This window comes from Lissotriton vulgaris, chromosome 10 (assembly GCF_964263255.1).
Source record: "Lissotriton vulgaris chromosome 10, aLisVul1.2, whole genome shotgun sequence".
In the NCBI taxonomy this organism is placed as follows: Eukaryota; Metazoa; Chordata; class Amphibia; order Caudata; family Salamandridae; genus Lissotriton; species Lissotriton vulgaris.
This window is the reverse complement of record NC_141698.1, coordinates 364,620,934-364,646,947: the sequence shown is the minus strand read 5'-3', so window position 1 is coordinate 364,646,947 and position 26,014 is coordinate 364,620,934. Positions and strand designations below refer to the sequence as shown.

At 43.4% G+C, this 26,014-nt stretch overlaps 1 protein-coding gene across 1 annotated transcript in view; it reads right to left on the bottom strand.

Annotated features, from left to right (window-relative positions):
* The window catches only part of LOC147685264 (uncharacterized), a 342,295-nt gene that overhangs the window by 105,328 nt on the left and 210,953 nt on the right, over positions 1-26,014 (bottom strand). The window contains exons 12-13 of the mRNA XM_086941156.1: positions 16,265-16,327; positions 15,785-15,874 (exon numbers count right to left, since the gene is read on the bottom strand). Of these exons, the coding sequence (XP_086797282.1) occupies positions 15,785-15,874; positions 16,265-16,327 (153 nt within the window). The remainder of the gene's footprint in view (positions 1-15,784; positions 15,875-16,264; positions 16,328-26,014) is intronic.

Here is a 26,014-nt window from a genome sequence, read left to right as displayed (position 1 = left end):
GTTGACCACTATTCGCCAGTCCTTTTCTTTTTACACAAGCATGAACCCTAAATAAAGGGCTATATGTATAAGGGCATTTTACATAGACACAGAATGGGTAAAAACCTTTGATACATCTTGCCCAAAATCGTTTTCCTCACTGGAATCACTGCCTGCCATTGTGAAAGGACTTCTAATTGGGCTACACAGTAGGTGGTCTCTGGGTAAACTCAATGGTTTGCTCCGAATGAATAACAAATAGAAACCATCTGATGGATACTATGTTGGGTCACTCATGAAAGTAGCTACTGACCCTTACCCCCAACACAAGAGTGGGAAGCAGGTGGAGCCAGCAGTGAGTCAGTGGTATCCAATATCTTGTGATTTGAATATCTGCCTACATGTTATTAGAAGGGGAGGAGTAGGACTGTATTTTTTTGTTTAATTCTCTATGCTGCTGTCCGGGTATGAGCACCTTCTACAATAGGATTTTTGGTATTGTTGCTTTTGGGGATATGGTTTGTATGCTTGACGTAATGACTGTGGTGCATGTCCTCATAGTCCTTGAAATGGTTATGGCCGTCTGGCTTGCAACAACTGACTGTCTTGGTATCAGTCTTGACGTGTTGGAGTGCTTCATCGATGCTGTGGCTAAAAAGAGATTCACTATCAAAAGGTATGTTGAGAACATGGCTCTGACCTTCTTGGCTGAAAAAAGTGGAACAGAGCTAGCCCTGGCCACAAAGAACTGCAGTCCCAGCAAAATGGTGAAACTCAACATTAGACATGTCCAAAGAGGCAATAAATAATAGTGGTAGATTTTCCTTCAGCCTCAGGTGGGATTGCTCTGGCATCTTCCCTTTTTTCTTCAAGAAGCAACTCTCTGAAAGGGTCCATATCACTCCACGTCTGGCCATGGTGTCTTCCCAATATCACCATGGAATTTGCTGCAGAGACAGAGGTAGCTGCTAAATATGATATGACTCTCATATGCAATGTCCTCCCCTATCTGGTGGATCATTGTATGATATAGTCATTTACGGTAGGGTCTCTGTGCCTTATGAACCATCACAGATTAAGCAGAAAAGAGTTTTATCTGGACTCCAGTATTTCTTGTCTGCCAGACGTACCGTAGTTCGAACAGAGGCTGGAGAACGCATTAATTTCTTCACTTCCATCCAGATTTGATAAACTATTTGTATTACCTTAGATATTCTCTAGATGGACTTTTAAAGGCATAGAGAAAGCAGCCTTGTTGTACCACAAAAGGGAGGATGCAACTTTCTCATGCTTTCTTAATGAGGGGATTAAATTTAACTATGTTGTTCAATGCAGAATCCACCAGCAGGGTTTTTGCCTCATCTTTTTGGGTCTGCACCATACATTTGCCCATCATGAAGTGGTGTTGATTTAAAACTGATCCCTTTTTTTTTTTTAGGTCTCGCCTTACCTAGCGCATGCGCTACCTCAGGTGAGACCTTTAGTAAGTGGGTTTTCAAAGGGCTACCAGAGAGGCTTTTGCTGGCCTCAAGCTTGCGGGCAAGTGCGCGTGTACGTGCACAGGCCATCTGTCTTTTTGTAATGGCTCATACAGCCTTACAGAGCGTGAATTCCCTCTCCTCCCCTACTCCCTCCCTTCTCCCACTCCCTCCTCTTCAGCTTTATTTTCACTCCTCTCGCGCATCTGTCTCTTTCTTCTGCCTGTTCCTCTCTCTCATCTCTTATTTTTTTCTCTCTTTGCTTTCACTTTCTCTTTGCGCTTGATCTTCCAGGGGTAGCTCTACTATGGCAATGGGGCTAAAAGAAGCGTACCTCTTAACCATGGTGGGGGTCCTCGGACAGGAGGGGACACACCGTCTCTTACAGGCGCATGCTCGTGGGGCTGTGAAGGGTACATCGAATTCATAATAATAGGAAGCTAACAAATCCCGCGCCACCCTATGCCAGAGGCGCTTGGGCAAAGTGAACACAGGTTAAGGGGCACCAAGGAAAGTGAACTTTCTGTCTCACCTCTGTCTATTTCTATCCCTAACATCTTTCCTTCTTTCTGCCTACCTCTCTCCCTTTGCCCAGTATCATCTTAAAGATTCTGGGGCCCCTTGGAAAGACATATATATCTTCAATTGTTTGGTGTGTAACTTGTTTCTGAAAGTTTGTTTGCCACCATGCAGGAAATGTGTGACAAAACTCAAAGTTGCTACGAACAAGGGACCTCAAAATATTGTTCCGAGCTGCAAAAATCCTAAAGAACACACTGCCCTGTGTTCCAGAGAAATATCTCCGCCAAAACTAGGCCAAAAAGTGAATACGATCAGCTTTGCACTGTTTCAATCTTTCTGGCATATGCTCTGGAGAGAGCTTGACTTTAGTTCATTTTGTCATTTTTTAAATTAAATTATTTATTGTTTTCCTGCTGTTTCGCTCTTCTCCTCTCCCCTCATTTCCCACCTCTCTACACTGCAGCGTTTACCACCCCGTGTCTCCCCTTTACGGTTCTTTCTACACCAGTATAAGTCTTCCTAGGCATTCTGGACAATGCGCTGCTAGATGCGTGGAAGTGCAGAGGGGGGTGGGGGATGATTTATTGCCCCTGCACCAAATGTTTAGGGATCAGTCACTGCCCATGGAGAGGGGTCAGTGGCAGCCCCTCTGCTCCTCAGAGCCCCGGGCACATTTCTCGCTGGCAGGAACGGTCTCCCTGGAGTCTGGACAGCAACGGGATCACATTCCATCCAAACCCTCTCCTCCCACAAGAGTGAGCTGTAACTGTGCACTTTCCAGTAGACCCCTGGCCTGCTCTTGTTTAGCCATGTTGTGCATCAGCGAGGCTGCTGTACAGCATGACTGACAGTAAATAAAGATAAAAAGCATTATGACTCTAAAAGCGCGAATTGCGTCAAAGTGCGCTTTTTGTTTCTCTACTTTCAGCCATGCTGCCCAGCAGGCGAACAACTGTACAGCATGGTTAAAACACATCGCATAAGAGAGGCCGATTGGTTTTGCCAATAATTGTTTGTCTTAAATGTTTATTGCTGTCATTAAGATGATGAGCCTCTCCTGGAATGGTTGTTTTTTTAGCCAGTAGATTAATGCAGCTGCAGGAGATGAGGTTTTTATGTTAATTTTACTCCTTGCTCTGCTGACTTTAAAGAAAAAAATAATAATAATTTTAGAGGTTCAACACCTAAATAACCGAAATTAAATAAGTAGCAAAAACGAAGCAATCTCAGAGCCCCCACTGACAGTTGTATCTCTAGAAGTGATTTTTAGTGGGCTACAGACACAACTGGTGGGGCCATGTGCAAAGGGCAATTGTAAAGAGTGTTTGTACGCATATACACACACACACACACACACACGCACATTTAATACATATATATATTTTTTTGCTTAAAATGTTGAAATCTTACTGTATGAATTTGTATATAAATGTTTATAAACACACATGCATAGGAACTCAGATTTAAACATTTTAAGCAACTGTGTAAGCTTGCGTATCACTCAAACACTGCTCTGCAGTGAAAGGTTGATGTGTTTTCTTTTCTGTTTTGCCTCTAGGCACATTCAGCAGCTGCAGTGGTGAGGCCAAAGAGGTAGTGGCCAGGAAAACAAGCATTGGCATAGCCAATAGGTCTCGCCTTTGGGACCTTATAAGTGTTTAGTTATTCAGCACAATATCTTTGGTGCAACAACATCAAGTGTTGCATGGCTAAACACTTATAAGGTCCCAAAGGCAAAACCTAATGACTATGACAATGCTTGTTTTTTTATATTATCACTCCGCAGATGGAAGTGGCAGAGGTGGAAGTGAAGAAGATCGCTGTCACAGTGCTGTAGGAGATTGTTACAACTGTGTCATCAATAACTGCATAGATAGTGGCTGTGTTTGTAGGACCTGATTTTGAGGAACAGATAGGATCTTGTATAATAATCCACTATCAAGGACTGCAGATCATAGACTTAATCCATGGGAACTTACATCATAGGTGGCTTGTCAAAACTGGACTCATTAAATCATCATCATAATACTCCTCATACTATTTTTCATAGTGTGAATGCCAATAAACACCAGCTGTGATCTTCCTCTTCTCTATGATGAGGTGGCACTTTGTCTTCAGAGACCTAGAAACATCCTTTCCTGGGTTTTCGTCAGTATCATCATCATCATCATTGTGAGAATTCAAGGTTTTTTTTAAGTGTACCCCCACTTTTTGCCTCTGATTGTGCCCTGACGCCTGCTAACCAGACCCCAGGGCCTGTGCTCTGTGTAAAATGTACATGGGAATTAGGTATGAGTACAATTGGTACTTAAAACCTACCTGTAAGTCGGTAGTATATGGTAGGGCTTGTTGGTTTAGACAACCAGTAGATTTAATGCATTTAAGCATGCACTGCTGTGCTGCCTGCTGTCATTTTAAAAGCCAGCCCTGCTTTGAAGGATGCTTTTAAAATAAACTATTTCCAAATTCTTTTTTTGTTGTTATTTTTAGGTTAATTTTTTCAAGTAATTCTTTTTTTTCATATTTTATTTATGAACTTTCTAACAGAAACAACAATGCAGCTGTACATTATGAATATAATGTGTACCCCATACATGCCTGTGATTATTAAAAGCAGTACATAGGCAGATTACAACACAAGATCAGAGAGTCAGGGAGGACGTGCTTTCTTCTATCTGACCCCATTCCAATGGAATAGGCTGCCATAAGAGATTCATCCTGGACCTCCCTGGGACACTTTAAAAAAAGCTTAAAAACCTGGATGTTTTAAGGGTCTGCACTGCGCATGGTCGCTGTCTGTTGTCATACCTAGGCGCCGTGAGATCCCCCTGGGGAGGATACGATGCGCTCTATAAATGTTAAATAAATAAATCCATCAATATCAACTTTGTCCACACAGTGAAGATCAACAGTCAGCAGTATGAATTAACATGTAGGCAGTAAATGGACCCCATACATCACGTGGTCTGGAGGCACTTGGTAGCTCCTCTGCATAACAAGTGAGTTGATCACGGCAATAGGCAACATCATGAAACCACTGTGCCAGCTTGGGTGCCGGTTTACCCTTCCAATTTAACGCAAATCTACGTTTGGCCAACTTTATAGCCATGGCCACCAATTTCCGAGTACTAGACTAAAATTACCTTACCCAACAGTCATAACTTTATATCACATTCAATTGCTTCACCCACCATTTCGGTTAAGGCTGTCACTACATCTCCCCAGAAAGCAGCCACCTTCGGACACGTCCATGCTAAATGCAGAAAATCAGCGTTATCAACACCACACCTTCAACAACCATGCGATTCTCTCAAACCATATTTATAAAGTTGTGCTGGTGTATAATACATCTGATGAACGTATCTATAATGGATAAGTTTGAGATTACCATTAATCGCAAAACGACCAGTCTTCCCACAGCATTCCTCCCACTCTTTATCTGTAAGCGGCTGCGGCAGAATAGCATTTCATTTATCCCTAGAGCTCGTTGCACCAGCACCTTCATCTAGCTGCGAGACTAATTTAGTTTTGGTCTGCACGGTGTAAAGGAGTTGCAGAGCACCCAATGTTGAGGGCTCTTCAGGGAAGCCTGTGTATCGGGCTCGCATGGCAGATCGCAGCCTAGTGTAAACAAATGTCGACATAGCAACATTCTCCCCATCTTTTATGAAATCCTGCAAGCTAATCAACTTCCCACCGAGAAATACATCCCCCATAGTTTGCATTCCAGCATTATGCAGTACCTTAAGGGAGCCAGTTTCATCTGTCACAGAGAGGGCTGTATGATGCAGTAAGGGCATAGCTGGCGCATATAGTGGGAGCTGTTGAGCACGCCTCCCCAAAGTGTGCAATGCACGTATTGTGCATTGTACAGTGTCTATCTCATCCCGCTCAAACACCGTGTGCGTATTCACAATCATTGCTTTTAAAGGTATTGGGTGTACTGCCCCCGCTTCAAAAGTAACATGCAGCATGAATGGCGGTGCATTTTGTCAATAATAGGCGTATTGCGCCTGTGCACATAGATAATATAGGTGCATGTCAGGCACTGTGAAGCCGCCCATACCATATGGTCTTGTTAAGGTCTCCCAGCTAACCCTTGGTTTCTTACCCCCCCATGCTAGAGTGATCAACAAGGACCGCAATGTAGCGAAAAAGTGCTGCATGAGAATAATAGGTACATTTACAAACAAATACAAAAATATCGGCAGCACTACCATTTTAAAATGCGCGACCCTGTCAGCAAACGTCAGAGGTAGCCTTATCCACCGGGCCACCTGGTCTTCAAGTTTAGATATCGCTGTACCATAATTGGATCTTATAACTTCTTGCAGATCCCCGTGAATCCAGACCCCCAGGTACTTAACAGGTTCGGTAGTCCACTCTAGGGGTAATCGAGCTCAAATTGCTCAGTGCATGCTGTAAGTGAGAATACTATGGACTTGTTCCAATTAATGGCTAGGCCAGAATACCATTCAAATCGGATATACTCATGAATTACCTGCTCCAAATGTTGTGCTGGTTCCCTCCCATACAAGACCATGTCATCTGCATACATGGATATCGCTAACGGACGTTGTAGAAAATGCAATGCCGCCCGCATGTCTTTGTCTCAACACGTAGGCCAGAGGTTCGAACACAACCCCGAATAGCAGAGGAGGTAGCGGGCAACCCTGCCGGGTGCCTCGCTTGATTGGAAATGTGTCAGATGTATGCCCGTTTACTCGCACTCGGGCTACTAGGTCTGTGTAAAGCAATTTAATCCAATTGGTGAGAAAGAACGGTACACCCATACGATGCAACACTGCAAACATACAGGTCCAGGCAATTGAATCGAACGCCTTTGCGGCATCTAACAGGACCGCAGCTGCTGGTAATATAGGATTTAAAAGATGCATTACAGCAAACAGTGTTCGCAAATTGTGCACCGTAGAACGGGCGGGGATAAACCCTGATTGATCTGGTAGCACAATCACTGGTAGCAACAGGCATAACCTAGTCGCTAAAACCTTCGCTAGTATCTTTACATCAGTATTCATGAGCGACAGTGGCCTATATGAATCACAACGATCTGGCGACTTACCCGGCTTCAATAATGTGACAATTAATGCCTCCTGAAGCGTGCCAGGAAGCCTCTGTTGTTCAAAAGCCTCATCATACATGGTTGTTAAATGGGGCAACAAGACATCAATGTACTCTTTATAGAACTCTGCTGGGATCCCGTCAGTGCCCGTTGCTTTACCATGAGGCAGGGCGGCGATGGCATCTCTAATTTCGTCGCCCGTCAGCGAGTGCATAAGGAAATCTTGCTGGCCTTTTGACAGCCAGACCAAAGCCACATCTTCCAAATATTGTGCTATCTCTTCTTCGCTAGCTGTGGGACTGCTTCCGTACATATCTTTGTAATGCATGATGAACTGACCAAGAATACCTGCAGTATCAGAGTAGGAGGTGTCTCCTTCTGTAATCACATGCACGTGCAATGCCTTGCCCAGGGTTCCGTAATCTTAGCAGCCAACACACACCCCGGTCTGCCGCCCTCCCCATAGTACCTAGCTCTACAGCGCCGTGACATATGCCTCACTTCCTGCTCTGCTAGATCTTTATATTTAGTAAACTGCAATCGTATGGCAGCTAATGTAGCATTATCTGGCACTTCTTCATTTTGCTGTTCCAGTCTTACCTAATCCTGCTCTATCCTTTTCATTGAATCACGCAGAGACTTGCGCACACCCGCTTGCAAACCTATACACGCCCCTCGGACAGTCACCTTAAAAGCTTCCCATATAGTACACAGACTGCACAGAGCCCAGATTTCCAGTGAAGTAGTTTCGTATTGCCTCAAGCACCCCTTCTCTAAAGACTGGATCATGCAACGCCGAGGGTTGTAGCTTCCATTGAAAGGGGGCCGGAGTGTATGTAGGCATATGCATGGTAAGCTGTACAGGTGCATGGTCAGATAAGGTACGTGGTAAATGCACCACCCTAGCAATCCATGCATTGATGTTGTTTGTAGTGAGTCAATAGTCTAACTGTGACCATGTGTTATGGGTATAAGAATAGCATGTTCCCTCCCACACCCCAGGATATCGCAATCTCCAAACATCAGTTAGGGATAGATTGTGCAAACCATCATGAACCGCCTGTGCAGCTTTTTTAGTAACAGGATCTACATTAGAATGTCGGTCCATCGCCTGGTTCGGCACAACATTAAAATCCCCCCCACATATGATGGCAGAAGGCGGTAGCATATATACTTTGTTCCATAGCAACCTAAAAAACTCCGGACCGTCTATATTTGGCCCATAGACATTCACTATTGTAATCAAGGTACCACACAGTCTACCCTGCACTATGACATATCAGCCATTGTCATCAATATCTTCATGAATACTAACAAAGGAGATACTTTTTCTAACTAACACCATCGCTCCCGTGCATATGTGGAATACAAAGAGGCAAAACGTGCACTAGACCATTTTCTGGCTATAGTAGATGCAGCATGCCTACTGAGATGAGTCTCTTGCAATAGCGCAACCTGTACATTATGGCGATCCAGATACGCCAAGACCTGCCTAGTTTTCTTTGAACTGTTTAGACCTCTGACATTCCAAGTGATCCAATTAATTTTCCCGATCTCTGCCATCACCTACTCTGCTGAAGCATTGCATGTAACAGTGGTATCATCCCGTTTGGCACAAATAGTAACGAAGCAACAGTTATGTATCCTGATTTTCACAGCTGCAAATAAACCCCCCACCCACCACAGGATCCCAATCACGCTGAGGAAACCCAAAGCAGACAACATAAGAAAAAGAGCAAGAAACAATCCCACCCATCGTGAGTAGCTAGTGCACTCACCAAACAATAACCCAGTAAAGATCAGCTTGGGGTGTACCCTCATGGAGGACACCAGCGGCCCATCGATACCCCAGGTGGAATGAGGGGAGGTCAGGGCACTCTTCAGTTTCCTACCCATACACATCCTATATAGCAGGTTCATATGTGTCAAATGCAAGCAATTATAAAGAGATCCTTTAACAAGAACATGTTTAGTCTAGTGTGCGACTCCAATAGTGTTACCATCCACACTAATAGGTGCAAGTCTAGGTGCTCCCACATCCCAATATTCATGACAACTTCTACAAAACAATAGTACCTCTCTACAATGTCTAACAACCAAGAGTGTACTAGTAAAATGTCATCTCCCTGAGCAACATCGTACCCAGCATAGTTCACTCAGGTAAAATGTTCAACACATCTCCAGAGTTTTGTCCATGCACCGCGTACCATCCGATGCACAAGCACCACACCTGAAAAGAAAAATAGACACATGCAATACCAGGCAAAGGATATCAAAGAGCGCAGCGGTACGGGTAAGTCACCTTTCAGGTCCATCAGTCCTCATCGTCTGCTTCGGCCCCGGTTTTTCTGGTCGTTTCCTTTCGCTCCAACTGCCTGACAAAGTGCAATGCGTCCTTGGGAATGCTGAACAGTTTGGGCTTACTACCATGGTGGATCCGTAATTTCGCTGGGTAGAGCATTGCATATTGAATTTTTAATGCTTTTAATTTCTTTTCCACCGGCAGAAACGCTCTCCTTGCCTGCTGTACGGCCGTAGTGAAATCCGGGTAGAGAGCAACCTCCATTCCTTGATAGTAAGTAGTGCCCATTTCTCTTGCAAGCCGAAGAGCTGTGTCTCTATCGCGATAATTAAGAAGCCTGGCAATAATTGGCCGAGGAGGGGCCCCTGGGACCAGGCGCGGTGCAAGAGAACGATGTGCCCTCTCCACCACCATCAGGGACGAAAAATGCTCCGCTCCTAACATTGTCTTGAGCATCTCCTTCACATACAGCTCCATTTTCCCCACACTTGTGGACTCCGACACCACGGTAATACGTAAGTTGTTCTGTCGCGATCTGGCCTCCAACTCCCCGTTCTTTGCTTGTATCACCGCCAGTATCTTGTCCATTTGTGTGCATGACGCTGTGACTGCCTCCACCTTATCCTCCGCATTAGAGATTGGTTGTTCTGCTTCTGCTATGCGAGGTCCATGCTTATCCAGTTTGGAGGCCGTATAATCCATGCGCAGATTAGGATTGCCTATTTTGCTATCTATGGTATGCAAACTTTGCTGCATGGCCATCATCATGTGCTCCTGCTTACTACTGCTGCCCGCCTCCATCTCTGTTTCAGTATCCGACGCCGCGGGTGTGCCATTTTTTGTGGCGTTTAGACTCAAATGACAGTTTAGATTGTAGCTGTCAATCTGGCTTGCCCATTTTAGCTGTGTGTGAGCACTAGTGCCTATCCCAATGCAGCATTACTTGCGAGGCCACAGGCGCAGGGACACAGCACACCAAAACAGATTGTTTCACAGCCGTAAGGCAACTTCACAGTAAGCAGGAACTACCGACCTCTCACTTAATCAACTGCAGAACAGCATGGAGTGGGGCAACAGCGCCTACGTAGCTCACATATGTGGACCTCGATCAGAAGGTCTCTTACACGATGTATGGTTAATCAACAAAGGTCCACCTCACGTGGAGTTGGTATGTATCCTGATGTTCGTGGAATACACACTCTGTGTTAAAATACCCCTCACACACCAAAAGGGCCCTTGGTGTCATGCTTCATCATCGGGGTCTTCCCGCCCCGCTGCGGGACGGGCAGTGCTGCGACAAGCGACTACGCTGGAACACCTTTTATTGTGGGTGCTATGTGAGTGAATGGGAGTGAGTGTCAGTAGGGTCAGTGTTGTGAATAAGTGGTGTTTAAAAAATACCTGGCCTAGTGGTAGAAAAAACGATTTAATAGGCACTGGCTGGTATTGTTAAAAAAAGTGATTCGGAGAGGTCAAGCTAGTTAATGAGCTTACTCTCCTGTGCGGGTCAACATGTTTCGGGGCGCTAATCCCCTTCGTCAGGACCAGGGTTGGATCCCCCTGTCACGCACTCATGTTATTCCACAAAAGATAAAGGGTGTATGTACAAAAGAAAGTGATGATGTACTATTTATCAATGTGTAAAGATAATTTTATATTTACACGTGTCCCTAGCTATATCAGTACCTCTGATGTAATAAGCTTAGAGAGATTGGGATCAATGCCTCATGAGCCAAGTCTGGACAAAGGGTAATGGAGGTCCATTTAACCCCCAGCACGTCGGAGCTTCCTCCTTCGTCCGTGGCTTCCGTGGTTGCCCCCTGGCTTTCAGATAGCATGTGTCAATAGAGGGGAAAACAGGATGGGAGGGGGCATTGCAGCTGTCCTCAGAGACAAGTGGGGTATTACCTCAGAAAGAGTAGGTCCCATTGGGAACATTGAAGCCCTCTCCTTTTGCATTAGGCTCTCGCCAGCCATCTCTCTGGCTGGGCTGCTAGTGTATAGGCACCCAGACAGCCCTGCAATCCACCTGATAGAGCTTTGCGATACGATCGCTCAACTTTCTCTGCATTACGCTAACCTCATTGTCTTAGGGGACTTTAACTTACATGTAGATGACCACAGTTACAAAAACAACAGTTGATGGACAGAATGCAGAACAATGTCATACATTCACCCAAGTACAGAGATCTGGGCCTAAACCCATCGTTTTTTGTGCTCAAAATGCCATTCCAGTTTGAACCTAGCCATATGCAAATCAGTCTTGACCCTATGCCCCATGGGAACAGTCCAGCCCGAATTGCCAAGCCAGGTCCTCCCTGGACTGGAAACAAGCATCCTACGAACAGTTTTGTGCTTTCAGTCCTCATCAGCCAGGATAGCTTGATTCAAGTGACATTGAGAGCACGGGACTCACGTCTGAGCATACCAGTCCCACTAGGGGTGACAAATGCAAAAACAACAGTTGATGGACAGAATGCAGAACAATGTCATACATGCACCCCAGTACAGAGATCTGGGCCTAAATACATAGTTTTTTTGTTCACCATGCCATTCCAGTTTGATCCTAGCCATATGCAAATCAGTCTTGACCATGTGCCCCACGGGAACAGTCCAGCCCAAACTGCCAAGCCAGGTCCACCCTGGACTGGAAACAAGAATCCTCGGACCGGTTTCGGGCGGTCAGCCCACAGTTGCACCCAGGCGACCCAGTTTTTGGCAACTCTGGATGGGCTCAACCTCAGATAATTGGTTCCGGCACCCACTCATAGTGCGGGACACATGCTGGATCTGATTTTCTCTAATACTGCAAACCTCAGGGTAGGTGCCCCCTCTGCCTGACCTAGTCTGACCACTTGCTTGTACCAGTCACCTTTAGCCTAGAGGCCAGACCTGCAGAATGCTGGCCTCCTGCCAAAAAAACAAGGGACTGGTGAAAAGCCACTGCAGAGTCTCTGGGGCCGGCACTGTTAAAATCACTGCCACAGTTGACAGGCGACTCTGATAAGGACTCGGTTGGCTTCAGTGGATGGGTAGGTGATGCCTTAGAGACGATAGCACCCTTAAAGCAAGCATCCAGGAAAAGAGTTAAACCCTCGCCCCTTGGTTCTCCGAAGAACTAAGAAAAGATGGAAGAAGCTGGAACGGACTTGTAGAAAGTCCTATAACCAGGTTGACAAAGAACTCTATAAGGAAGGCCTGATAAAATTTCAAAGGCTCAAATGCCTCAACATGAGAGAATATTTTTCCAGCTGCATACAATGCGCAGCCAATTCCACCAAGGAAGTCTTTAGCATCACAAAATCCTTCATCAATCCCATTGCTTTGGACTGCTCCTTTCGCCCTACCCCGACACTCTGTACTAACCTGTCGGACTTTTTTGAGTCCAAGATTCTTGATATCTACTCCACTTTTCCCTGAGTAGAGGATCTTCCCATCTTCCTGCCGCTCTCAGGCTTGCACGCCTCGCTGTCTGTTTTTGCCCCACTTCCCCTTGAGGAAACATTAGCTGGTCTATTGAGATGCAAATCAGGCTCCCCTGGAGACCCTTGTTCTGCCCGCCTTTTTAGTTCACTGGTACACTGGTTAAATCCGATACTTAACCAGATCTGGAACACCTCCCTGGAGACAGGCATCGTTCCTGTGGTTTGGAAACATTTTTACTCCCGCTCCTTAGGAAACCAGCAACGGATCCTGAGGCTCTTAGTAACTTCAGACCTATTTCCTTGCTACCTGCCCCAGCCACAATCCTGGAGAGGTTGGTGCATAAGCAGCTCGCAACCTACATAGATGCCTACAGCCTCCTCCATGCATCCCAGTCGGGCTTCAGAGCGGGCCACAGCAGTGAGACAGCGCTACTAGAAGTCTCGGAATCCATTTGAGAGTCTATGGATCAAGGCGCCTCGGCTATGCTGGTGCTGTTGGACCTATCGGCAGCTTTTGAAACAGTTTCACTCTCCATCATACTCATCTGACTCCACCAGGCAGGAGTGTGCGGCACAGCATTATCCTGGCTCCGATCTTTATCGGAGAACTGTTCCCAATAGGTGTTTCTTCGCCTGTTTTTTTCATCTGCGAAACTGCTAAGGTGTGGGGTGCCACCGGGATCGGCACTCCGCCTGCTACTTTTTAACATCTACCTCTCTTTTCTAGCCATGCTGATTGAAGCCTGGGGCCTGAAAGTGTTGTCCTATGCCGACGACACGCAATTGGTGTTTGCCTTTAAAGATCACTCAGTGGAGGCGTTTCACAATTTTAAGGCATGCCTAAAAGACATCCTAGGCTGGATGCATATGAACTGCCTGAAATTAAACACTGAGTAAACAGAAGTCCTGTTTTTTAGCCATGCACCCCCTCCTCCACACAGTCTGTAGTGGTCGTCAGAATTGAATCCTCCTCCACCCCTCTGAGGCTGCAAGGAATCTGAGAATCAGTTTGGACAAATAGCTGTCCATTTCCACCCACATACGGCATATCTTGCCCACCTGCTTTTGGAAGATTAGGGCCATTAGGAAATGAATGTGCTTCCTTACAGAAGTTCATCAGAAGATGGTAGTCCATGCGCTTGTCATGTCCTCATTGGACTATGCAAATAGCCTATACTTGGGGCTACCTGCATACTTACTGCTCCAACTTATCCAAAAGGCCACGGCAAGGTTAATCAGGCTGGTACCTTTGCACCACAACATCCCTCCACATTTGAGGCAACTTCACTGGCGTCCTATAACCAGAAGGATCGAACTTAAATTATTGACCCTGGTATTTAGGGCCACCAGAAACCTGGGACCGGGGTACCTCCAAAAAAGGCAGCAGCTGTACCAGCCAAATAATACTTTGAGATTCAACAATCAGCGACTCCCATGATATTGCAAAGCGAGACTGGGCGGCAGATCATTCACAGTGCAGCCTGCTAAACTTTGGACCTCCTTCCTCTCCATTTGCGTTTACTCGAATCAGAAACTGGGGGGCATATTACCAACAACTAGCGATAATTATCGCTATGTTGGCTTAGCGGCAATATTATTATCACCGAGCTCCGCCGATTTTTATCGCAGATAAACCTTGCTATTATCAAGGTTTATCTCAAAAGCGATAAAAATCGTCCGAAATGCATGAATATCGCTGAAAAGTCAGCGATATTCATGCATTACCGAGCTAATGCTCTTAGCCATGTTATCCATCTGCCATTGGATAACAAGGCTAAGAACTGCTCTGGGCAGGCGTTAGCTTTTGGAGATATTCGCGCTTAGCGCGAATATTTCCAAAAGTAGGTAATAGGAGATAGCGATGTTAGTGACATGCAAATTGGGCCCCAGGATGATCGCGATCTCCTACTAGCTGTCGCTAACTGGTGTTAGCGACAGCTAGGTAATAGGGCGATAAAATTATCGCCGCTTTAGCTGGAAAAATTCCCGCTAAAGCGGCGATAAGGCCCTTGGTAATATGCCCCTGAATTCCGGAAAGGTTTGTGGGCTTTCACAACTCCCACCAGATCTTTTCACAGTCTGCAGGAAGCTGAAGTTTTTTTCCAGCAGCTACAGGAGTAGCTCCTATTCCAGAGTGGGAAGGTGAATTTGTCACCACCAAATTTGGTGTGGATGCAGTGGGAGGAGTTTTTTTTATACACAGGGAAAACTGTGGAGAAAAAAAAATGTCTTTTGTGCTTATTGTGTTTCCTTTCAGCAGTGCGCAATGGTTCACTATGTAAATTACTCTTTCGGGAAATAGCAGCTGTTGCAAAAAGCACATGACTTACTTCGCAGTGCGCCTGGAAAACTGAAACTACTTTCCATGCGCACTGCTGTTGAGTTTCTTGAATAAAGGGAAAATCGCAAATCTGTCTCCATGAAGAATAGGCAGACTTCTACCAGTGCAGATTTACGACTGCCTTTACGAATTGGGCCCAAAGGTTTTTTTAGTTTATGTTTTTGACTCAATCTTGGTGTAACTCAATATCTTTGTAGCCAACATTTTAGCAATTTCCAAAATGATCTTTGGTAAACAGGAAAGCAATTCAGAGGGTAACTCTCAGATTCAAATAGCTTTTATTGCACTTTAAAGGATTTAAATTGCTGTGCCAAATTACACCTGCGATTCAAGATGAAAACAGACTTCTTCCATAACAAAAAGAATGGCAGTGAACCCTGTTTCGTAGCTTTTTTAACATTTTCTTTAAATAGATCTTAAATGTATGTACCCAGAACAGACAACATGTAAGCACAGCATTTAAAAATATCTTGGTATTTTCAAGGAAATTGTCTTGAGAATATGAGATGAAAAGGGAAGCTTTCCATATGTGCGAAGTAACTTTCCAAAGTTTCATCTCCTATCACATTCAGAGGTAAATGTTTCTGGCCAAAAGCAGTGAGTGTTGACTCGTTCTGTGTTGTCATCGCACAACCTATCAGGAGGCACATTTACCTGGTGACGTCATCCCGTATCTCGCAGTCCATGGCGCTGTTCGGACGAGGCCTGGGTTGCAATGGCGATGATCTCACTGTGACCAGATGACTGGCAAGAAAAGGAAGAAAGCAAGTCTCAGACAGTGCGTTTCAGAAGTCACAAAGAAAACCATTTGTTCATAAATGTATAAATATAATGCCTACAAATTGAGGAAGTATGGTCTGGTATTGCATCTAGTTCATATGATAGTCTACAATGGAAATTCCCTAACTTTTTAGAACCATGTCCCAGTTTTTAGCACAACAAACTTTCACAACCCACCGAGCTTTAATGGAGACGAGAGGGCGATTTTTTAATGTAACTAAGGCGTTGCGTGGTGGCACATTGCAATTTAAAAACAGCACATATTCCATTGAAATGGGCACTACATTTGCACAATTATACAGCTTTAATGGTAAAACTACCAGGCACACAAAGAATAATGTGGGGAAATCTTACGGTGCAGTCATCATGGTCACCGGACGATCACAGGAGATGCATTTCACCCTCTCAAAGAGCTTCCTGAAAGAGAAACAAACACCATTTTAAGAAAAGATGTTAATTATGACAAGACCCATCCACCTCAAAAATAAAATACAAGCATCGTTGGCTGCGGTACAACGAAAATGTGTGGCAGGAAGAGTCAAAATGGAGTCCTGAACATGGTAGATAACATGGAGGTGACACTCCAATTACATGTTGTACAGCAGTGTAGGTCACGATGACACCAAGAGTATAAGACAAAATCAAATAGTGATAGAAGCAGCGGGGAAATAACCCCATAAAAAGAAGAGTGACAAGAAAGCTGGAGAATGGGGATTGCTGTCGCAGAAACTTTCAAATTTAAATTTGTTGAACAAAAAAATGAAAACACATTCAAACAATAAAGGGGAACATCATCTGAAAATATAGACTCTATAAAAAAAACTGTCCACACGAAAAAGGCAGGGAAACATAACAAGAAGGTTTTGTGGGCAGGGGACATGTCTCAGGAGGAAATGTGGAGTACAGAGTGAGGGTGGTTCGCATGTGTTTGTACATAGGGTGTGGGGTCCATCAAAGGTACACATGTGGTAATGGTTTCTTGGAAATAGGGTCAAAGACATGAATTTTTTACCAATAGATTTCTCTCTTTTCGCATAGATCCTAGAGACACATGGATTGCGAGTCATCTATTGGACAGCTAGCTGTGTCACTATGCTTCCTATTCGAAATTACATTTCAATCAAACATCATGAAATCACACTCCAATCAGATATAAAGGAAAAAATCCAATAATCTCCCAATAACCAGGCCTAAACAACAAAGACATCTTTCACTTAAACTACTCTTCACTTACAAACCCATATCTCTATGAAAACCTAAACAAAATATTTCTACAATTCCAAACCAAATTTAAAACCACCATCTACATCAGCACACAGTGAACAACAGGAAACTCACACCACATAAAAATCGGCACATCCCTTGATTCACAAATAAATTACAAAAGCTGAAGCAGAAAGGACGTACCCTAAAACGAAGACAGTGATAATTCAACTCTTAATCACATAACCGGCTCTGAAAACTCCCTAACTATATCTACAAAAAAGAGATTAGCTCATCTGAAAAACATCTACTACAAAACAGTGCGAATAAACCTTTCAAACCCCAACTTTTACTGAAAGTCTAGTCACTTGGATTCACCCTGGACACCAACCTCATGCTCAATCAGCACACTGCCAAAAACAAAGATGGCTCTCTTGTCTAAAAAACCTGTCAAACTGTGTCCAAAAGAAGGCAATGCAAGAACTGTAGTTCAAGCCCTCATACTTTCGCATCTGGACAGTGGTAATGCCCTACTCTATGGCCTCCAGAACTTCACAGTCTCACCCCTTAGGGGCATCCTACAGACCACAGAAGAAATATGATCACATCACCCCCCCATCCAGATGAAACTTCATTGACTCCCCTGGCTGGGCCGCACCCTTTTCAAAACCAGCTCCATCATTTACAAAGCTATCACGACTCGCACCCCTGCTTTTCCTGCAGACAAGCTCTCCATCTCTGCTCAATCTCGACACATCCGCAGCGAGGACACCATAAGACCGCAGACTAAGAAGTGTACAAAAGAAAAAAACAGGAGAGCCGGCATCTTCCATATATCCCAGGATGCCCAGGACCTAGAACAACATCTCCCTTCCAATCAGGACTGACCCAATGCTGCTCCAATTTAGTAAAGAATTGAAGATTCACCTTTTTAAAGAACGCTACACCACAATGCATTAACAGTGCATAGTCCAGCTTCCTCTCCTTTTACTCATCACGTTTATACTTGTCTTTGACCATATAAAACACTCTGCTGAATTTTGTCTAAGTTTGTGCCATAGAAATGCTATATACTTACATACATACATATAAAACTCACAGACACAGTAAGTAGCGCAGCAATTAGAACTTTTAAAAATGTATAAAGAACAAATGACTACAAAAAACACCTTCACAAGATACACCCCCTATTAGACTTGGCATATTTTGGCGTGCTTCCCCTGAATTTTTGCTTTCTGACCTCCCCGTGTGACTGTTTTTGCTGGCGTAGTGTTTCTGCGCACTTTTCTCACTGCTGATCAGTGGTAACGTGCAAGTTCTCCTGTAGTAAATGGTGTTATGGATTGGTGTTTCCATGATTGGATATTTGATTTGCATGTTAGTCCCAAGTAAAGTGCACTGAGTGTACCAGGGCCTGTAAATCAAATGCTACTAGTGGACCTGCAGCACTGATTGTGCCACCCACGCAAAAAGCCCTGAAAAGGTAACTCAGACCTGCCATTGCGGAGTCTGCGCGCAGTTTGTAACTGCCATGTCAACTTGGCCAGGGCGCACACTTGCCAGTCCCTCACCTTACCATTTCTTACATGTCAACCACCCCTAAGGTAGGCCAAGGTTCCCCTGTGGGCCAGGTGCAGGGTATGTGAAAGGTAGGACATGCCCTGGGGTGTGTGTGGCATGTCCTGATAGCGAATTACGGCCAATATCGTTTTGTCGCTATTGCAAGGCTACCTGTATACCGTAGGACAGAATGGGGAGTTTGTTTATAACATCTTATAAACATAACTGGCTCAGGGAATTAGGTAGGAAACTAAAGTTTAGAAAGCCTGAACTCAGAATCGATGCATCTTTTAGTGAACGTGATTTTTACATTCGGTGTTTGAAAATACCACTTTTTTTAGAAAGGAGATATTTTCTTGCTCAGTCATCCTGTGTGCCTCTGCTGGAATGTGGATGCCTGTCTGGGTTTTAGATTACAGAAGGATGGGGAGCAGGAGTGGCTCCAGAGAGTCTAAGTGGGTCAGGAAAGGGCTGAATAGACCTGGGCTGCAATTGGGGACGGGGGGGGGGGAGATTTCCTTGCACCTCAAAGGCCCTGGTCTGTCTCTGACCATGCCATCTCCCCCTCCTGCCAGGAAGTCACACCAGAGAAGGCAGAACTGGTTCTGGCTGGGCACAGACACTCTCTGCCTAGGAGATCAAAGGATTTTGGGATATAAATACTGGGGCCCAGACTCCTGAACTTTAGAACTATTTTGCACCAAGAAGACTGCCAAGAAGAAGAGCTGGAGAAGCTGTGAGGAGGAACTACCACTTTGCTTTGTGCTGTGCTGTGTTGGCCTGCAGTGGCTGCTTCTGTCTTGGGCAGTGAAAGGGCTGGACTGAACTCTCTGCAATCTACTTTTGTGAGTTTCTCCAAGGGCTTGAGGTAGAGCTTGCCCCCTGTTCAAGAAGTCTCAGAAACAGCAAACACTTCAAGCTCTTCTGCCCTCAGCACTGGGGACTGTGTATTTTGTGCTGCAACAGAGGAAAAAGCACTCATTGTGCCACCTATCTACTAGAGATAATTTTTTAACTTGTGTTTACATTTAACTTGTGTATAATGTTTTTTACAAAAATATGTTCTATGAAATTTTAACCCGATTATTGTGTTATGTGACTGAATTGTTAAACTTTTTTAATTGCCTAATAAAATACCATGTCTTGTAGCCAGTTGTAGCCAATTGTTCATTTCTACTGTTATTGTGTTTTAAATATTAGTTGCCTAGGTTGTTGTTTTTCAAATATATTACTTTCCCTGACCTAGGAACTACAAGATCCATGTACTCAGGGGGTCCTTGTTAAATATACATAACAGAGGAAAAAGCAACCCGGCGCCGTCTATGACGCCACTGCAGACTTCGCGTCCTGAAGGCACCGCAGAGGGCACCTCCGCAATGCCGCACCGCGACCTTGGCCTCACCGACAATGCCTGCTGTCGCCACCACCGAGCCGCTGCTCGCACCCCGACCTGTGGGCCCTGTACTCCACACCGCCTCGCTTCACTGTTTTTCAAGCATATTTTAATAACTGAAGATTTTTAAGTACTGTATTGTGGATTTTTTTTATCGTTTTTGGTCTTATCTTAAGTATATAAGTATATAAAAATATTGGATATTTTTCTAAACTGGTGTGGTGTCCTTTTGTAGCGCTTACACTGTATTACTGTTGGTTATGTGCAAATGCTTTACACACTGCCTCTAAGATAAACCTGACTGCTCGTGGCAAGCTACCTAGGGGGTGATCAGGGGTTATTTTAGGAGTGTAACTCTCTTATCCAGACTAGAGTGGTGGTTTCTGCCTGGCTTTGGCACATGCCCTAGCCTACCAAAAATCCCATTTATAACACCCCCTTAGGAACTATGTGGCAATCTCAGTACCTATTACATTAAAAAAAAATAAACATCCGACAATATACTAATATATCACAGTTAGCAATACATTACACATAGTAAAGCTGGTATTTTTCATATATGAAATAACCGGTAAGCTTAGAGAATTCGATGTTGCAAAAATCACGCTGTATATCGGCTTTACCCTTATAAAGACATTAGATGCAAAATGCCTTGGATGCGACATAGTCGTAATTCCAATGTCTTTATGAGGGTAAAGCCGATATACGGCGTGATTTTTGCAACATCGAATTCTCTAAGCTTACCGATTATTTCATATATGAAAAATACCAGCTTTACTATGTGTGATGTGTTGCTAACTGTAACTGTGATATATTAGTACTTGGCAGACTAGAAGCCAGAATTTGACTGATACAGTTATATTGAAACACTGCAACATGGCGCCGAAAGTTAGCACAATTCAGTCCGCTTTTGACCTTTATGTATCATTTGGTCATGTGACTCACGTCATCATGTTTTAAATTTACTGCCTTACGGCGTCTAAAAATGTAAACATTCAACTAAGGCATCGCCGAAACGCGTCATGTTTTACATGCCTCCTTAAATCATGAATTAAAGTAATTTATGACTGCTGATGACCCTGGGGAGTGATTTCTTGAGACCAGAACGGGGAAAGGAATGAGCATGCATATATATATATATATACATAGAGTGACGCATAAATTATGCAAAAAAGAAGGAGAGAACTCTGGGTAGTTCTCAAGTTTAGGTGGAAAGCAGCCCCTGTTAGAGCACTCTCAACACCAGTGACACTCTAGTTCTGCTCACCTCAAATGTCTGTTTTTCTATCAAAGTTTTTAAGCATAGGATTAGCACAGTGCTATCCTTGTTTCATTTCAGGTTGGCTTAAAAACTTTGATAGTAAAACAGACATTTGAGGTGAGCAGAACTAGAGTGTCGCTGGTGTTGAGAGTGCTCTAACAGGGGCTGCTTCCCACCTAAACTTGAGAACTACCTAGAGTTCTCTCCTTCTTTTTTGCATATATATATATATATATATATATATATATATATATATATATATATATATATATATATATATATTCCAAGGATTTTCCGATCTTTACCAGACTCGCAAATGCTGCAGAAACGGATACGGACCCAAAATGTGTGCTTGTGAAGTTTTTATTGTTCGTGCTTCAAATCGCCATGACACGTTTCGCGCTGCCCAAAGCGCTTGATCACATGACACAGTCAATTCTTAGGACATTGGTTTAAATAAGCACCTATGGCAGTCACATGATTTAGCCTACAACTCGTATGGATATAGAAGAGTTACTCTGTTTAAAAATTACAAAAAGTTTCTTATGTTGTAAAATGAATGAATACTTATAAGCATACAGGCTAAAACATATAAAATTTGAAATACTTTATGTGCAAATCCAATCACCCTACAAGAACAAGTATAAAATAGTGCAAAACAAAGTGTTTGTTAAAATCGATTTTTTCTTTTTTTCTTCTTTTTCTGAAAAACAGCTTTCAAGTTACATTGTTTCAGTTTTTGTGTTTTTCTATTTTTAGGAATTCTTTATCTTTTTTTGTCATTTGTTTGCGGGCAAGAGCAAAATAAACCCGAGAAGTGACATCGGAGCCCCGATGTTATTTTTGCCACCTTGTTATTAATAAAGTGCATCATGCTTTGGCAGCAACTTGTGGGTGTAGTATCTGATGATCTTATATCGGCATAAATACCAACTGAATCCATATGCATGAATATTGGGATAGGGATATGTATGCGATCTACATTATTTCTTGAAAATGGGCCTAATAGATCTCCTCTTATATATGATTCTACTCTTGTTCATCATAAATACACTGTCAATGATTCATAAATACGCCCAAAAAAAAAAACCTTAGATTGGTTAAATGTTGGCTAAAATGAATTCATTCTCGTTATATCTGATTTATATGTAAAATATATAAGATATTCTATTATAGAGTATGAACTGTAAATAAATATTTATTAATAAATATTTAAAACCCATTAAAATTATTTAATTATATATATCTTCGTCTCCCTAAAATTCATATTCATTACTGTATGACCCATTGGATTGTGACCTTAAAGACATGTAGACAGATCCTCTGTAATGTTTAAACCCGAAGGTTGTTTTGTATTTAATTCTATTATATACCGGGTCTCGAGGTGGCGTAATTTCTCCTCTCTATTGCCGTCCCGTCTACTTGCAGGGACACAATCTATTACAAAGTATTTGAGCTCACTGCTTCTGGAATCGTGTTTGGCTTTGAAGTGTCCTGCCACTGGATAAGTGTTGTCTTGATTGCATATTGCTCTAAGGTGTTGTAGAATTCTTTCATGGATGGGGAGCTTGGTGCTCCCCACATAGAGCAAGTTGCATGGGCAGGACAAAACATAGACTGCGTTCTCATTTTTACACATGAGTAGTTTGTTGATCTTATGCTCCTTCAAATCAAATGGTGAAAGGTAAGAGGTTTTATTCACAGCTTGTAAACAGGCTTTGCATACTTTACAGTTGAAAAAGCCTGCGTGCGTCTGTAGCCAACTAGTTGATTCCATAATCTCTGGACTGGTTTTTACGAGCTCATCCTTCATGGATTGGCCTCTACTGTAAGTTATTGAGGGTCTTTTCGGAAGGTCTTTGCCAATTATTGGGTCACTTAAAATCAAGGGCCAATTTTTGTTAATAATGGTTTCAATTTGTTTATATTGGGTGCTGTACTGGACAATAATCCTGAACTCTTTTTTAATTTTTGAGGTGTCTATCCCTACTGTTGTGATATTTGCACCTCCTGTCAGTAGTTCCAACCTGTTTTTCTGCATCGATTTAAAGATAGCAGCATCGATTATTTTCTCGGAATAGCCCCTCTCTATGAATCTTACTTTGCATTCCTTCTGCGCTTGCTTTAAATCATTCTCTCTGCTATGGATACGTTTTAACCTCAACATTTCTCCGTATGGGATGCTATTGATGAGGTGTTTCACATGTGAGCTGTTAGCGTGTAGGGTAGAATTCCCAGCAGTTAATTTACGATGGAGTCTAGTCTCAATTCTATTTTGTTCAATGAAGACCTCTGTGTCCAGAAAGGTAACTGATGTGTTGCTGATGGTAGCAGCGAAGTGCAGATTAAGATTGTTGACATTAATATCTTGCACAATATATATATATTTTAACATTGTCATATTGTTATTGTTACACATACAACAAAACATGTGCAGCAGTTAAGGAAATCCTGACTGCAATACTTTCTTTTAATATTGTAATAACCAGGTTTGCCTCTTTCTTGCAAATACTACTCTGACCCCATGTGTAGAACCCTGGTGGTGGGGAGGATGACCAGGTGAAAGGATTGGCCCCTGCCATAAGGTAGTTATGAAAAGCATCTGTCTAATATTGTCTACACATGTCTAGCTGTAGATAACATTTGTTTAGGCTGTTTTGTTATTGCTCTTGTTCACTGCTGGGGTTGGATACTCTGATCTTCAAATGCTTTTTTTAATTGTAAAGATTTTAGGACGTGTATAGTTAAATAGAGTAATCAAAGACAATCTCCAACGTATTCCATTCTTTTTTGCCTTAGGTTTTGATAAAACTGTTGCATGGTAACCCTGCTGATAAACCTACATTCCATGTCCTGTACACCAGTATGTAAGATTCTTTTTTCACTACAGTTACATCTCAGTCTGGCCATCTCACTGAGTGGTATGGCAAGTACTTGAATCTATACATATGCCCTATCTGCAGGCAATACGCATTTCTATGATGTAGGTCAGTGGGAAATCCTACTCTCGATCTTAGTCTCTATTACATAGAGAGCAACATCAAGGAAATAGTATTTTCTTTGCCCAATATCATTGTAAATTGCAGGTTAAAGGGGTTGTTGTTAAGGTATTCAGTGACTTCTATCACGACTTTTATTACTGTACCTGACCATAGCAAAAAGATGTCATCAATGAAGCAACTCCAGTATAAAATGTGTCCAATCCTTCATGATTAGCTTTACAAAATATAATGTTGTTTTTTCAAACCAACAGTTGTACAGCTTTGCATATGATGGAGCAAAGGTGGATCCCATAGACATACCTTGTTTTTGTTTGGGCCATTCCTCTTCAAAGAGAAAATATCGTTGAGTATGAAGTCTTTAATCTCTAATAGCATTCGTATATTTTTATAGTATGCTCCAGATCTTACATTTAAATCAGGCGCGCAACACCCATTGGACTCACCGGGCTTCAGCCCCCCCCCGTCGTGCGTGGCAGCCCGGGATGAGACAGATCCCGGGCACACACAGAGCCCCACCCGAACGTTTCACAGGTCTTTAAAGGACCATTTGAATGTTAATTAGGCCTTGCAGTTGTGTCACCCCTTCTAAGAGCCCCTGCAGCTCCACTCTGCCTACTGATTAAAGGTTCAGCCACCCCCCCCCCCCCGAATTTTTTTTTTACCACCCCCCCCCCCCCCCCCCCCCCCGAAATTTGGCTCTAGTTGCGCCTCTGATTCAAATAATATTGTATCTCTAACAATCAGAATTGTCTTGGTACACATGTGTACAATGACAATATAGAATTCAGGAAGGCCATTAAGACTCACCTCTTCCCTACACCATAATCCTTCTATCTGTCTCATCTGCAATGGTCAGTTGCTCTGCTGTCAGCGCTGGGACGCCCCTTTGCTGGGGCAGCTTTTGCGCTTTACAAGTTGTGGTAACATAACATAACATAACATAACATAACATAACAATACATCTAGAGACACTAGCACCATGCCGAGTGTTCATCTGAAGTCAGCAAATGGATCTGCTTCACCCAAGAAATTCTACCTTCCCTTTTCATGCAGCACATATACTGACATCATTAAGTGTAGAACCGAAGCAGCTCTCTTTGCAGGTCACCAAAAATGACTTTGCTGACATCACTGACATTTGTTGTCATCCAAGGCCCAGCACCAGTCGTCCCAACTAATATATGTGGTAAATGCCGGCTGAAGATTGACCAGCCCATCAGCCTTTGGTTTGCTTCTTCTGGTCCTCTGGTCAGTTTCTGATCTCCTGATTTGCTCTTTGTCACCAGATCTAATGCTGATAATGTATTGACCCACAACCTGCCGCTTTTATTCTGCTGCTGCATGCCATACTAGCACTGATACTTACTGAAAACCTATCAGTCTCTGATCTGACACTGGCAGCCCCCCAGTGGCCTCTTATGCTCCTGGTTTATACAATCAAGCTTTGGTTTGCAAGCTGGCGTTTCCTTTTTGGTACGCTTCTGTCAATGCGCTTGTCAGTTACTCAGACTCGACTCACACAGAGTCGAATATTTCTGACCGACAGCTCCAGACACATTGGTAGCTGGCCATGGCAACTTACAGAAGAATGCTGCTAATAAAAAATGTAAGGCACTGAAATCTTGAAATGCTTGTGCACTGATAAGGGTACAAAACTCTGTAAGGTAAAAACCGAAGATAGTTTA